Source organism: Alosa sapidissima, chromosome 23, assembly GCF_018492685.1.
Source record: "Alosa sapidissima isolate fAloSap1 chromosome 23, fAloSap1.pri, whole genome shotgun sequence".
NCBI lineage: Eukaryota > Metazoa > Chordata > Actinopteri > Clupeiformes > Clupeidae > Alosa > Alosa sapidissima.
The window spans coordinates 8,601,907-8,617,647 of record NC_055979.1 but is presented as its reverse complement, the minus strand read 5'-3'; the positions used below and the strand labels follow the sequence as shown (position 1 = coordinate 8,617,647).

The 15,741-nt window shown below is 42.7% G+C and overlaps 1 protein-coding gene across 1 annotated transcript in view; it reads left to right on the top strand.

The window, feature by feature from the left end:
* mgat5 (alpha-1,6-mannosylglycoprotein 6-beta-N-acetylglucosaminyltransferase) overlaps positions 1 to 15,741 on the top strand; it is a 149,350-nt gene that overhangs the window by 17,230 nt on the left and 116,379 nt on the right. The window contains 1 exon segment of the mRNA XM_042080918.1: positions 4,210 to 4,737. Coding sequence (XP_041936852.1) covers positions 4,506 to 4,737 — 232 coding nt within the window. The 5' untranslated portion in view covers positions 4,210 to 4,505.

Here is a 15,741-nt window from a genome sequence, read left to right as displayed (position 1 = left end):
TGGGACCTCTTCCATTGAGAGTGATTTCTGCAACCGATTTTATGGTACAGCCAATCAGGACGCAGGGCGGGAGTTTCATAGATATGACATAGCGTAGAAGCGACTGTGAGACTGTTATCAGCGTCACGGGTTGGCTTTGATGTGAGTGGTTGAAGTAGCACGTCAATAGATGACGGACAAGTGGCTTATTCAATCATATGCAAGCATTTTTTGATTAGGCCCAGCCTTCTGAAGCAATACTCCAATGGATTGGTCCCAGATGGATGAGTGGAGCTAGGCGGAACGAAATTCATCTGGCGAGAGTCAGGTTATGTGTCTTCCGCTCCCCATGGAAACAGTGTTTTTGTGCTTTTCCTTTTTTTTTATTTTTTAAAAACGCTGAAGAACGAGCGTGGCTGTATATTTCCTCAGAACGCAGCGAGAAGAAAAAAAGGACGATGCGTGCAGCGTGACCTCAGAGAGAGAGAGAGAGAGAGAGAGAGAGAGAGAGAGAGAGAGAATGGAGAATGCATGAAAGAGGGGAAATTAGAGGGATAGAAAGAGTGAATACAGAGAGAGGAGAGATTAAAGAGAGAGGAAGAGAGATATCATACGGTTTAAACAGTCACATCATGAATCAAGACTGCTGAAAAGGCTACCACGACTAGTGCTCTCACGTCATGGCCTGGTGGAGCAGAAAGAGACCGCAAGCAAGAGAGATGAACTTTACAAGATGTGCCACTTTGTCTTGGACTCATGACACATTTAACCTTTCTTTATGTACCGTATGTGTATGGGTGTGTGTGTGTACATGTGTGAGATGCACCACACAGAGATTGCAGGGTCCCCACCGATCCTTTTGCATGTAAGTCGACACCACTTTAGAAGTCTTAAAACGGGTCTTAAAAGTCATTACATTTGTCCTTTAAAACTGTGCAGATACCCCTGGACTGAGCTGGAGCTTGTTCTTGTGGTGTGTCTGTGTGTTGGCTGTATGTGTGCCTTGGCCTCCTGAAAATGAAAATCGACAGTATAACCATCAGCTGTCGACAGGAACGGAAATTGGAGCCAGCCACCAGCCAAATGCTGGTAAAATATGAAAGTGGCTGGTAGGTTTCAGATACAAATTAAATGTGGCTGGTGAAAATCGCCATTTCTTTGTCAGTCAGAGGCTGATAGATGTTTAATTTTAAAAAACGTTAATTCCCACCCCTGGCCGTCGAGAGGCTCTTTCTGCCCCTGAGTTCCTGCAGTTTCACCGATACCCACCTTGGTTGTCAGTTACTATGTAGGGTGGCTGAACTTTGAAGATGGAAAAAAACATCTTAACTTAGAACGTAGTCTACACAAGGCAAGCAACGCAGACACAGTTGACAACGCAAGGCTCAGGCACTCACTCACTCACTCACTCACTCACTCACTCACTCACTCACTCAGATTTGAATGTTTTTATTTGGATCTGAAAGGCATTGCAAGGAAAACAAGATCCAAATACTCTGGGAAAAGTCATTGACAAGGTGACAGGTCTACATGGCTCACATACTTTTACTGGTCCTTACATTTATAATACTTAACACATTAACGATAAACAAAACATGTCCGTCTCCATATTTGCATGCTCCCTATGAACAGAGCAGAATTTTGCAAGAATTTTTGCATCCTTTTTTTGCAGCCCCCCTTACTGCATCCCCCTGATCACATTCTTATGGACATGGCCTAAACTTCCGAATACCAGAGTTCTTAGTTTACAGTTGTATCCAAATTGGTGAATGAGATCTACCAATGGTTGATATTTCAATAGTTTGGAATAGTAGCAAGCATCCTTATACAGGTCAAAACAGCAGCCCACCTCAAAGATAAATACAGATTTCATACAGTAGCTTCATTTACAGTTGCAATGTCATGTCCATAGCTTGTCCTTTGCAACCAGACGGTCGTGTCTGGTCACATTCAGTCCTTTGTAATTGTAGCATTCGTATGTGAACAACAGTTTCATTTGCACTTTGAATGACCTCTGTGCATGAAATGCCCTTGACTTGCCCTTGACTTGACTAACAGTTTAATTTTCTTGCTGAGTTGGGTGTAATATACGTTTTGAAGTGCCTTCTCATAGTCTACACAAGTTACATGGACAGACGATATGCCCCCATCGGAAACCCATGACATTGCCCTTGTGCTTACTAGTGTCGTGCTACAAAAAGTTAATAACAGATTTTGCTACTCAAGTACGCGCCAAACCCTCCTTATGTAGCTGGGTGCGTAGCTTACATAGACTATGAATCAACTCGTATCTTTTGCCAAGTGCCAAGTCATGCCAAGGGACTGGGTGGCTCATTAGGGTGTGGAGGGTAAAAGAACACACCCTGGTGTGTGTGCACTCTCGCTCACACACACACACACTACGTGTGTGACATTATACTCACAAACACACACACACACACACACACACACACACACACACACACACACACACACACATTCTGGATGTGTCATTATACTCACTCATTCTCTCACTCACACACACGCATATTCTACACATGTGACATTATACTCTCACACACACACACACATGCTCACATTCACACTCACACATATTCTACACATGTCACATTATACTCCCTCACATATATTCTACATGTGTGACAATTCACTCACTCACGCACTCACTCAGAGAGAGAGAGAGACTGACAGAATCACACACAAGCCAGCACACATGTATACAGTCAAGCCAGTCAGGCAGATGGGATGCCATGACACATGGGTGGGGTTGTTGTGGAGCGATGCGATCTCCCCTCCCTGCTGCTGCCCGGTAGTGTGGTGCGGTGGGCTTGTTTTGAAGTGTGGTGGTGCCTGATGTTTTGTCAGGAGATGAGTTTGCAGGCAGAGTGGTCAGAGAGGCAGGCCCACCGCTAGCCAAGATGCCCCTCTCTGCCTAGAGCGCCACTCAAAAACATTTCCTGTTTGTCTGCCAGCCTCTGGGGAGGAATCAGGCACCACTCTTATGCCCCATCTCACAGTCCACCTTTTCACTACATATGCCAGGAGGGTGTGTGTGTGTGTCTGTCTGTCTCTGCCAGTTTGTGTGTGTCAGTATACGAGTGTGTGAGTGTGTGTGTGCGTGTGTGTGTGTGTCAGTATACGAGTGTGTGTGTATGTGTGTGCCAGTATGTATGAGTGTGTGTGTTTGTGTGTGTCAGTATGAGTGTGTGTGTGTGTGTGTGTGTGTGTGTGTGTGTCAGTATACGAGTGTGTGTGTATGTGTGTGCCAGTATGTATGAGTGTGTGTGTGTGTGTGTGTGTGTGTGTGTGTGTGTGTGTGTGTGTGTGTGTGAGAGAGAGAGAGAGAGAGAGAGTGTGTGTGTGTGTATATGAGAGAGAGAAAGTAGACTAGTAGAGTTGGAGCTGGAGTTTTCTCATTTCCATTGGTAATCTCCTCTCTGGTTTTTACTCACTCTCTGGGGGTGGTCTCTGCTGTGTGCAAAGTCACAGAGGTCCTGTGGGCTGGGCAAATCATGTCACAGTCTCTGACTTCCGAAACGTTTATTCGAAACGGGATACAATTTGATCTCAGAAGGTGTCTTGCTGGACAGAGGTGGCTACAAGGCAATGGCTTGATTTGCGTATGTGTGCTTGCAATTCAAGGTTTTGTTTTTCTCTCTCTTTTGATGAGCCTCCTTATGTTCTGTTGTTGCTTTGCTGTTGCTATGGTAAGGTGGTTGTTGCATCAGGAGTTGAGAAAAGAAAGTGACTTTTATTTTTAATTTTTATCTGAGTCGAACTTCAGGTTTGACACGTCAATGCATACACACCCTCATATAGATACTCTCTCACACACACACACACACACACACACACACACTCAATCCATTGATTTGACTGATATCGATGCACAGTTCTCTCTGCTCTTCATCTTGCTCCTCCACATGTTTTCCTTTCTCTCCTCCGTCCATTTCTCTCTTCCATCCCTCCTCTCTCCCACCTCTCTCCTCTCTTTCTAAATTCATTTATGTTCCCACTCTTTGCTGCCATATGGTTTTATATTTAGTTAAGAATGATTCATTGTTTTTTATTATACGTTAACTTGCACAAGTGCTATGGTCCATTAAAGTTGTTTTAAACAAAATCTTATATCTTTCTCTCTCTCCCTGTACCTGTCTTTCTCTCCCTCTACTTCTCTCTCTCCTTCACCCTCCCTCCCTCTCTCTCTCCCTCTCTCTCTCTCTCCTGCAGCATGAGGCTCTGAGGTCTGTGGATGTCCAGCAGTCGGAGCTCTATGAGGAGAATGGACCTCAGATGGAGAGAACCCGCGCCAGTGACACCCCCACACTGCCTCTCCCCAGCCACAGACCTGCTCGCCTCCTGAGCCCTCTGTCACACACACACACACACTCACCCCTCACACACACACACACACACACACACACACACTCACACACACTCTTTCACTCATTCCTAACCCGGATCTCACTTGACCCACCACTGACCCCACTGTCGCGGTCGCCGTCGCTGTCGCCACCACTGTCGCCATGGTGATGTGGAAGCTGTCGTCGCAGAAGCTGGGCTTCTTCCTGGTGAGCTTCGGCTTCATCTGGGGCATGATGCTGCTGCACTTCACCATCCAGCAGCGCACCACCCACGAGAGCAGCGTCATGCTGCGCCAGCAGATCCTGGACCTCAGCAAGCGCTACATCAAGGCCCTCGCCGAGGAGAACCGCAGCGTCATGGACGGGCCCTACGTCGGCACCATGACCGCTTACGGTAAGACACACACACACACACACACACACACACACACACACACACACACACACACACACACACTCACAGACACGGATAGACAAGCGTCAAGACATGCAGACACCTAACTCCCTTTTAAGCACACGACACATATACACACACACACACACACACACACACACACATACACATATACTTACACACATACTTACACACATACTCACAGATGCATACAAATACACGTTTGCATGCAGACACACAGGTTCGCACAGGTTCCCTTACACACTCACAGAAAGTTCTTCTGTTGGTGTTTTGAAGTTAATAAATTATGCACAAGCAAAGACTTGTTCAGCTGTTGAATGGACACTTACATGGCAGCAGACACGCACACACACACACAGACACAAATACACACGCATACACACATATTCAGTCTTCACCAGGGCTGGTGGTTAACTGCAGGATGGAGTTATTTGGTGCACGGTTAACACCAGTACAGCGGTTTGCGACTCTCCATTGCAATTTAAACAGTACAATCCTGATTGTGAGTGTTCTTGGTCTTTCATGTCATTCTCACTGTGTTTTTTAAAGTGCACTCGGAAAACTGATTATGGATAAAAGTGAAATGCAAAACCAAAATAAAAAAAAAGTTAAATTAGGCAAGAATAACAGCATAAGACCAAAAATTACGCTCGACTTTTCAAGTGGTTGAAATCCACTAGATTGCAAATAATCCATGCAAGCTGTTAGGAATAAGTGGAGACCTCAAGCGCTACTTCTCTTCTCAGTAATGCGTGCATCCTTTCAGAGCTGTTTAAAAATGACACTGACTCGATTAGGCCTTGTGTCAGAGTGAACGGTCAGATCCGGTGGTGCTCCATTTCTTTTTTTTTTTTTTTTTTTCCACGGCACAAGCCGAGACCTTTTCATCCAGTCATGCATTTGTTGTCTGATGGAGATGGCACGCCTTCCTCCTTAATCACATCAACGGTCATCAAGCGAGTTTGAACTGATCAGCACACTGATAGAGGGGCTAAGCACCGGGCGGCTCCAAGAAAGTTCTAGAAATGTCTCTCTCTCTCTCTCTCTCTCTCTCTCTCTCTCTCTCTCTCTCTCTCTCTCTCTCTCTTTCTCCCTCTCTCCCTCCCTGCCTGTTGTTGACAAAGCTGAAAGCATCCAGGGGCGTGCTCCCAATCAGATAAGCACAAGTACTCAGGCTGTGGCTTCCTGTCTCTCTTGCAAATATACACACACACACACACACACACACACACACACACACACACACAGACAGGCAGACACACAGACACACACACACCATAGACAGTAAAAGAAATGGACAGAGCCACTCCATAGGACTTGAATGGAGAGGAAAAAGTCAATTGAAGTTCTTGAATTGAATTGAAAGTCAATTGGCATTGTTTGTACTGTGGTGGTAGCATAGCGGATCCGGCTTTGCATGCAGTAGCCTGAAAAGTAGTGTGCAAGGCACTTAACCCAGAGATGTTCAAGGGAGTCTGGCCCTGCAATTTTTGGATAATAAATAAATCCAATTAAATACAATAAAGATATTGCGCATATAGAGCTCAGTTTGGTGACATAGATGTGACGTTGAGTAACGGACACTGTAACTCGTCTGGAAGCAAAATCTAGAAAATCATGACAGACCACAAATGATTAGAGCATGGCAGCGTGGCACAAATTCAAGTGTTGCTTTGGTAGGTATTCTGTTCTGACATTGGACCAATCTAATTAAACATCACTGAATAATAATAATAATAATAATAATAATAATAATAATAATAATAATAATAAGCTTTATTAGCACCTTTCATACACACAATGCAGCTCAAAGTGCTTTACATTTGAAGCATGTAACACAATAATAGTCAGTCAGTCATTATCAATCACTTTTCTTCATTGCTTTGGCTGTTTATGATCCAATCAGCAACATATCAAAAATATAGAAAATAACATGTCATAAGACTGGCAGCCTTAACCCTTTACCCCCCACAAGCACGCCATATGGCAACTGTGGCAAGGAAAAACTCCCATATTCCAGGAAGAAACCTTGAGCAGAACCTGACTTAATAAATAGGTTTCCTCTATGGCTGTCTCCTATTGACTTACAGTATAGGCCTTTCCCTCCCATAGGTGGTGTGTTTTCCGACCCACACACACTCTCACACACACACACACACACAGGCATGCACGGTCATCCTAAAGAAGGACCAGCTGAGAAGCTCTCCCTCCTTGTGCCTGAGCACCTCACCCCTTCCCATCCTCTGTTCCTCTGCATCCCCTCATGCACACACACACACACACACACACACACACACACACACACACACACACACACACACACACACACACACACACACACACACACATCCACTGATGTGATGCTGCATACGCTCACACACACACACACACACACACACCCTGATGGGATACTGCATTATTTACAGGCTGCGTCTCCACTTCCAGGCCTGCTCCAGCACAGCTCTTTTCCCTGCTGCTTCACTCAATCGCTTACAGAACACACCACGGAAAAGGAAGTGGCTCCTACCTCACATCCTGCCCTTGTAGTGTGGTGTTTGAGTAGTTGTTGCGAAATTCGTGTCTGTTCGAGAGGAAATGAGCGTCAGGAAGATGGTCAGTGTAGAGGAAAAGTGGACTACAGACGTGTTTGCTGAAAAGAGGAAGGGCCGATGTTTAAAACAGATAAATCTGTCGTCGCACGCATGACTTAACACCTCACACTAATGATGCATTCCTCCCTCCTAGAGTCCGGGTCCGCCTGCTCTGCATCGATAAGTTATTCATGCCATTAATAGAGCCATTCTGTTCAGCAAGAGGCTTCATTAAGGAGTGGAGATTGCCATTGATTTAGGGGCTTCTCGTGGAGGAGACCCTCACACACAGTTGCACATTCATTCACTCACTCACACACACACACACACACACACACACACACACAGAGTGTTGAATGCAGGAGGGTAGAGTAGAGGGGTAACTGCGGTAAAACACTTTTATTTACTACATGGCTGACCATGTCTCTTTAAGATGACCTCACGTCTTTTGAGCAGCCTAACCACCTTCTCATCTGGGCGTAATTCAAAGCGGTGGCTGTGTATCACGTTTCACCCTGGCAATACAGTAAATACGTCGTTGTCGAGCTGAGCAGACTGTATCTTCAGCCCTATCTGTCTAGAAGAGTAATGTTTTTTAATGAGGAATCGTGACTCAGCTCGGTTGGCTGAAGCCCTTGTCCAGGCCATTTGATTGGCCAGTGCTCTGGGAGTGTGTCCCTCATGTGTATTGTGACTAGAGTTGCGAAGGGGCGGAAAATTTCCGGTAAATTTTCGGAAACTTTCCATGGGAAGTTAAGCTGGGGAATTTTGGAAATATTCCAAATTGGAAACTTTCATGGAATTAAAGGAAATTATGGGAATTAATGGGAATTTACAGGAATTAAGTGGGAATTTTTGGTAATTCCTACTGTTTCATATACAGACAATTTTATTTCGTAATAAGCAATAGGATTTTTTTGTTCGTATTTTCGCTTAGCTTAGCATACAAAGCTATCTACCATGCTAGCGGGAATCCCATTCTCTGCCTATGGTTTACTAGCGTGCTAAGATAGCAACACTGAATTGCCCAAGATACACCACGCCACTCAACAACAAAATCCAATTGGTTGGAACATTGACTGACTATCAGTTTGTTCAGTTAGAATCCCAGAAAATGGTACAACAAATATATAATGTATAATGACACAACATACCACCCTAACTAAACCTTATAGATTATGTCAATTATATATAAATTGTCAAGCTTAATCAGACAGATTAATCGTCCCATTACAGTTTATGCAAAATGACGTACACCCATTTGTATGAGGACAAAAGTGACGACAAGCCCATAACTGGGCAAATCTGTTTGCAAACTTCCCCCAGTTTCACACCAGTTATTCCCACATGAGATGACATTTTCACTGGGAATTTATTTTCCCCATGCACATGAACGCACCATAGGTTTCCTTTATGTCTAGTAGCCTATGCTGATTTCTGTGTGCATGGGATTGACGTATGTGCAGGGTAGAAATTTGACTGAAATTGCATTAAATCAGGTTGTTTTAACTAATATTATGCTGCAAGATGGGGTTTTGTCCACTGCATTTAAGTTCCCTGTTATAGACTAACTTGCCAGATAAAAATTTCCCAGTTTATTCCTGTTAATTCCTGTTTATTCCCGTTAATTTCCGTATATTCCCGTTAATTCCCATGGAAAGTTTCCAACTTTGAAAATTCCCGGAATTTTGCAACCCTAATTGTGACTTCATAGAAACATTGTTACCGTCTGGCGTCTGTGTGTGTGTTCCGTTCTTCTTGCTCTAATGAGTTAATTATAAGGCTGTAATTAGGCAGGTCTTAGTCATGGTGTGAATTATCAGCAGATGAGCATTAAATTAGTGTACACACACACACACACACACACACACACACACACACACACACACACACACACACACACAGTCAGGAGAACTGCTGTTTCACTGCACCCACAACTCCTCTCACCAGGGCAGTAAAAAGTAAGTGAGTGTGAGTGTGAGAAAGTGTTTTACAGCACAAGGCGTTTTACACAGGCATATCACAACATAACAAGACATAAGAAGCAATTATTAAAAAAAAAAAAACATTGTTTAAAAAAAATCCATGATAAATTAGTTCATTGATTAAAAACCAGCTGAAATGTCCATAGGGCGATGATGGTGACTGGTGTGAATAGCGTAAAGCATGGCGTCATTAAACAGAGCAACCAGTGTAGCCTTGGTGGTCATCTGGAGAGCTCAGGGAGCACAGGACAGTCCAAATAGAAGTCAAGAATGATCTCTCTGAGTGGATGCTGTAAATTCAACTTTTAGATCAGCAGCTTGGTGGATCCCAGTGCCAGATCTCTCATGGCTTGCAACCTGTCCAGAGTTCATAAGCAACCTCTTAATCCAGACGCTAGGCAGCTCAGTGTTGTCGTACTGGTGGATGGATCGCTCACAAAGAATGCCCACAGCCCCAGTCCTTAAAGATCTCTCTGACCAGAAGTGCAGCTTGTCCAACAGTTCACAGATGGAAGGATCTCTCACAGAGCTATCCAAGACTTAGCTCTTCAGTCCAGTTGAATAATGTTAATGTTAATTATTTAGACGTAGACAAACACTATCAAGAATAATGTCTATGCACAGTGAATATGTTAAACTAGACAAACAAATACAAAAATAGAACAAAACATAAAAACATAACAGAAACAACATGCCAGACGGAGCGGTGTGAGACTCCAACATCCCCATCAATAGACATTTAATCAGCAGGGCCTTGGGGTTTGACCTGTGACCTTCATCACTATAAGTAAAAGTGTAAAAGTAGAGTCAGACAGTGCCATGTTTCCGACAGAGACATTGATTTCGGAAAGCTCTGTAATGTCCGTTTGAGTGGCCTTTGAAGTGGACGAACATTAGATTTGGCCACGGATCTTTGTATGAGAATTAATTGAGTTTGTGAAAAGACAGCTTCAGCCTAAAGCTCTTCCCACTCCCTCACAGTCTTCTCATAAAATCAGCCTTTGAAATTTGTTTCAAGTGAAAGGAATTTCCTTCAGCAATTTTGCAGTTGCTCACTGGCTTATGAAGTTTCCTTCTCTCTGAATAAATTCATCCAGGAAGTACAGCTGAGGAATAATAACTAGATTTCCCACATTTCTAACTTTGAGGACACTGTACCAGTCTTTCTCAAGAACCTACTTACTGTCTTAGGTCTAGGTCTAGGTCGTTATTGTTAACGCCCTCTAACACTTATCAGTAGCAAAGAAAAGATGGCATGTTTCCAAAGTTCAAATTCGTTGTACTATTCCTAAGTACTATTAGTATGTTCTTAATGTACTGTATTACTCAATGTTCCAGTGGCTTTGCATCTCATGTGATGCTTTTTCATTTTTTTGCGGAGCAGCTATGAAGTAAAAAGCACAGTTTTAGTTAAACCAAGGATGTGTTTCACAGGACATGAAACGCCTCCGATATCAAAAATGACAATTTGGGTAAAAAAAAAACAGTGGTGTTTTTATATCAGAGAGAAGCTCTCTGACTTTTAGATACACCAAAAGTTCCACTTTTCTCTCACAATTCCCATGTGTTGAATATGCAGTGAGAGAGTGCTCATTATTGTGGAGAGGTGACTTTTTATTGTTCTGTTTTATGACGGCTGAACGCTGCCAATGTTTTCTGCAGTCAAGTGAGGCCTTTGTTTTTGCCGTGCTCTTCCCGTCTCCATTACTGTGCTAGATTATCGTCTCTTTTGTGGGAAAAAAAACCTGTTGAGGGAGCTAAGTGAGCATAATAACCATGCTTCACTACAGATACACAAATGTATACAGATATGTTTAATACTGTCAAACAAAAGGGTTGGCATTACCCTAATCGTTTCAATACAGCATGATGCCTCCTTTCCACTGCATAAAGGACAGAAAACAAAACAAAACAACACATTTGTTTTGTTTTTGTGATGGACTGTGCCTAGGTTGATGGTACTTGGCTAAGGTTTTTTATGGTTTATGGTTCAGTCCGCATCAACAGGACGGGCCAACTTAGACCATGAATGGTTTGTTAAGGGTATTTGGATGTTTGTTGTGGTAATATGGTGGCAGCATGGGGCGTAAGCTAACTGGCTAATTTGTTTTGTGTATGTGATGGGGCCTAAGCTAACTGGCTAATTTGTTTTGTGTTTGTGATGGGCTGTGCCTAGGTTGATGGTTGGTTGGCCAGGGTTTTTATGGCTATGGTTCAGTCCACATCAACGGGACGGACCAACCTAGCCAACCATGACCATGGCTGGGCTGGTTAAGAGTATTTTGGGTATTGGATATTTCAATGTGGTAATATGGTGGCAGCATGGAGGGGAGGACGCTGGTTTCACTGTTAAGCCTTCATGAGGTGTCGTGGGCCTAACTTAACGAAACATCGGTGAATGAGGGTGCCCACTTGATAACCCCAATGGCATGCCGCATACTATATACTGCTGTTGGATGGGCCATTTGTATTGTGTTTGTGACCATTTGTTTGGCGGATTTGTGGGTAGTGTGCTTTTTAAAGTTAAACTTGAGCAGGGGCTTCTGAATGTGTTTTTACCTTGGATTTTGGCACAAGGGATTTTAACATCTAATGCTGTGTATTCATGTAATAAACAATTGCAAAAACAAATAAACTAGCATCATAAACCATTGATACGAAAAGAAAGAAAATGAAAACTAAGCGTACATGCACCATAAATCATTACAGCAACAACAACAAAAAAAAGGAAAAATGAAGCATACAGTCTCCATAAATTATTACAACACACAAACAAACAAACAAACAAACAAACACATCAATGTGAGAATCCTCTATCCAACATGTCAAGGCTAGATTACTGTTCCTTTTGGCTCGTGGTGTGCTGGTAAGAATTTAACTCCAAGTTGCTGATATAGAGATCATAGATACGATGCTTCACTGAATATGCGGTTGTCTTTACTTCCTCCAGCATATCAGGATTATAAGGACGATTTACTTTGTGCAGTTAATTTTTGCTACTCTAAAACTCGTTGCCAAGAATTTGACTTGGTCTCACTTCTTCATGATGAAGGATCGATGATGAGGCCCGTCTTTGACATTAAGCTGTCTGTTCAAGGCTGCAGGGTTGCTAAGAAACAGTGTGTGAAGACTTTGTTTTTGCCATGCCATGCAGTCACTTATGCAGGAAGAGACTTAACCGTTGGTTGAAGCTTAATGAGCCGTAGTTGATTGAGATGAAGAATTGAATTATGCATTATGTGGGAGTGTGGCTCGTCTCGAGATACAGAGACTCGTCCCATTCTTCATGTCACTCCTGAAGGATGATGCCAAGGATGAAAATACAACAGCTTGTGGATTCTGTTGCGTTTGTAACACACAGAAGGTGAGAAGAAGATAGATGCAATGTGTGTTCTAGGCCAAATGGAGCTTATTGGAGACGTTTGTCTTTGTCATATAGCTCTTTGCATTGAACATGACTCCCTGTATGTGTTGATGGTAATTTTGATACCATAGATTTAATAGAGACCCAGTCAGACCAATAGTATGACAAATCAGGAACAGAGTTTATTTACAATGATGCGCATCAAGGGAGAGACTGCATGACTTCATCTAAAGATCCATCAGCTGCTCTAACTAGACAAGGAGGTTTAAGTATCCTTCCAGGCTGACGGGAGATGGCGTTGGTCATCCCATCTCACGTGGACTACACTGAATCAGACCCTGCAAAGTCATAATATTTCCGCTTATCTCTAAATACATAGTCACACACAGATATACACAGGGACAGTAAAGATATCATATAGTCATTATATAGAATCATATCATACTTTTAGTATCAAAGTGGCCCACTAATGAGAAATGCTGAACATTAAACCACATATTGGAATATATTGAACATAACATAATAAAAAATATTGAACATAATGTTCTATTCCACATTCTCTCAGTGTGGATGAGCAGGAAGAGGAAACTGAAAACAGTACCCAGGGTCATGGGGTCAGGGTTAGATATACTAAATAAGTAAAAAAATGAAAAGGCTAAAAAAAAAAAAAACAATAAACAAAATAAACCCACTCATGTGAATTGGATATACATGCAAGTGTCTGCTACATAACTATAGGCCAATTTACTGTACATGGATTGAGTTTGTCTCAGACTAAAAACTCTTTTTTTTTTTTCAGAAGAGATCTTTTTCATAGAAATTCTCTGCTATTCTAGAACCAGGCTTAATCCCTGTGTGGGAAATTGGCCCTATATGCGGATTTAGACAGAGCCTTCAGAGTTGACGCCTATATGCCGATATAGACAGAGCCTTCAGAGTTGACGCTAAACTGAGAAGAGTTGGTGTTCCTGTTGCTCTTGTGGTCGTGTGGTCATGTGTCGTATAGAGAACATAAATTGAGCCTCTCTCTGTGCTCTGTCATCCCTGCGCCCCCGTGCCCTTCTCATCGCTCGGTCTGTCCGCTCTGGTGAGCAGTGAGAAAGAGACGGGGTCAGCTGAAGCCCTGCTGCTGCGGTTGAATTCATATAAAAATCTTTCTTTGTTCTTTTTTATGACAAGCTGGGGATTTCCAATCTAGTTGTGTTTGTGAGAGAGAGAGAGAGAGAGAGAGAAAAAATATGCAGGAGTGTGTGCTAGTTCAGGGTCTTCAAGGCCGTTTTTTCATTCATTTCGTTCGTTAAGGGCCGGCTATATCTGCGAAAGAAGGAAAAATTTATATTTCTAATCCTCTGCAAGCTCTGCAGCTATCCATGCCCTGCCTTCCTCATGGAACACCGGCTTGAGCTTTGCTGTTTTCCTTTTTTAACTCTTCTTTTTTACTCTTTTTTTTTTCTTTTTTTCCCCCTCTCTGCTTCCCTTTTCTCTTTGTCACGGTAAGAAAATATCCCTCTCAGCTGATCTTTCCCATCCTGACCTGGCTGCCACTCACCAGGGCTCAGCTTACTGGCCCATGGCCTCCCTGTGTATGTGTGTGTGTGTGTGTGTGTATTTATTCCACTGCTTTGTTGAATTTCCCATTGTCCTACGTAATTTAGAACGACCATTAACCGTATGTTATCTGCACACCTATGAAGTAGATCCATTTTTTGGCCGTATCACACTTGTAGGCCTATATTAATTTGCCGAACTCGTTGTGAAGTTTAAATGAACTGTCACGTTGCATCCAAGCTGTAAAATGCAGACGTTCAGAACATTGCAACATTGTAGCATATGACAGAGGTGGCTTTTAGGTAGATGGATGACAGCAGGCTAAGTAAAATAGCGATGTTTCAAAGCTAAAGTTCATCAAAATTTTGGGATCTGCCCACTTGACAACGGGAGAGATAGAACTAACGACTGGCCTTTGGCCGTAGCAACCATCCATTTAGAACTAGTAACGGCAGTTTATCCTGTGAGTTGAGAAATTAGTTGATATGTGTCGGAAGAAATTAGTTCTACAAACAAGACAGTTTTAGCGATTAAAACGTTTAAATTGTAACAGGAAATGAACACAACGGAAGTGGCAACAGTGGAATAAGCGGGATAATGGACTCCACGGTGGTCTGTTCACAGAAATTAATACACTTACGAGGTTTCCGCTTCGCGTCGGGGCCGTTTTACAACCTTGACCGTGCATTAACTTCTGTGAACAGACCACCGTGTCGTCCATTATCCCTTATATATATATATATATATATATATATATATATATATATATATATATATATATATATATATATATATATATATATATATATATAAAGGGTATGTATATATGTGTGTGTGTATGTATGTATGTATGTATATATATATATATATATATATATATATATATATATATATATATATATATATATATATATATATGAGAGACAGAGAAAGTGTGTGTGTTCATGTGAGAACTTCACTGTATAGCCTCAGTAGCAGGGCTAGCTAGCGCTAAAGATCTCACTGTATAGTCTCAGTCACCATCACCAAAGACATCTTTGTATAGCCTCAGTCAACATCTCTGTATAGCCTCAGTCAACATCACCAAAGCATCTCTGTACTGTATAGCCTCAGTCAACATCTCTGTATAGCCTCAGTCAACATCTCTGTATAGCCTCAGTCACCATCACCAAAGACATCTCTGTATAGCCTCAGTCAACATCACCAAAGACATCTCTGTATAGCCTCAGTCAACATCACCAAAGACATCTTTGTATAGCCTCAGTCAACATCACCAAAGCATCTCTGTATAGCCTCAGTCAACATCTCTGTATAGCCTCAGTCAACATCACCAAAGACCTCACAACAGCTTCAGCAGGGCCAGTACTAAAGACATCACTGTACACTGTAGAGTAGCAGAGAGACCTCAGGGCAGTGGCAAGGCTTGGTGTGAATACCCTTTCAAGACCTGATGGTTCACAAACTGCACCTCATAGGCAAAAGCTTCACTCTACTG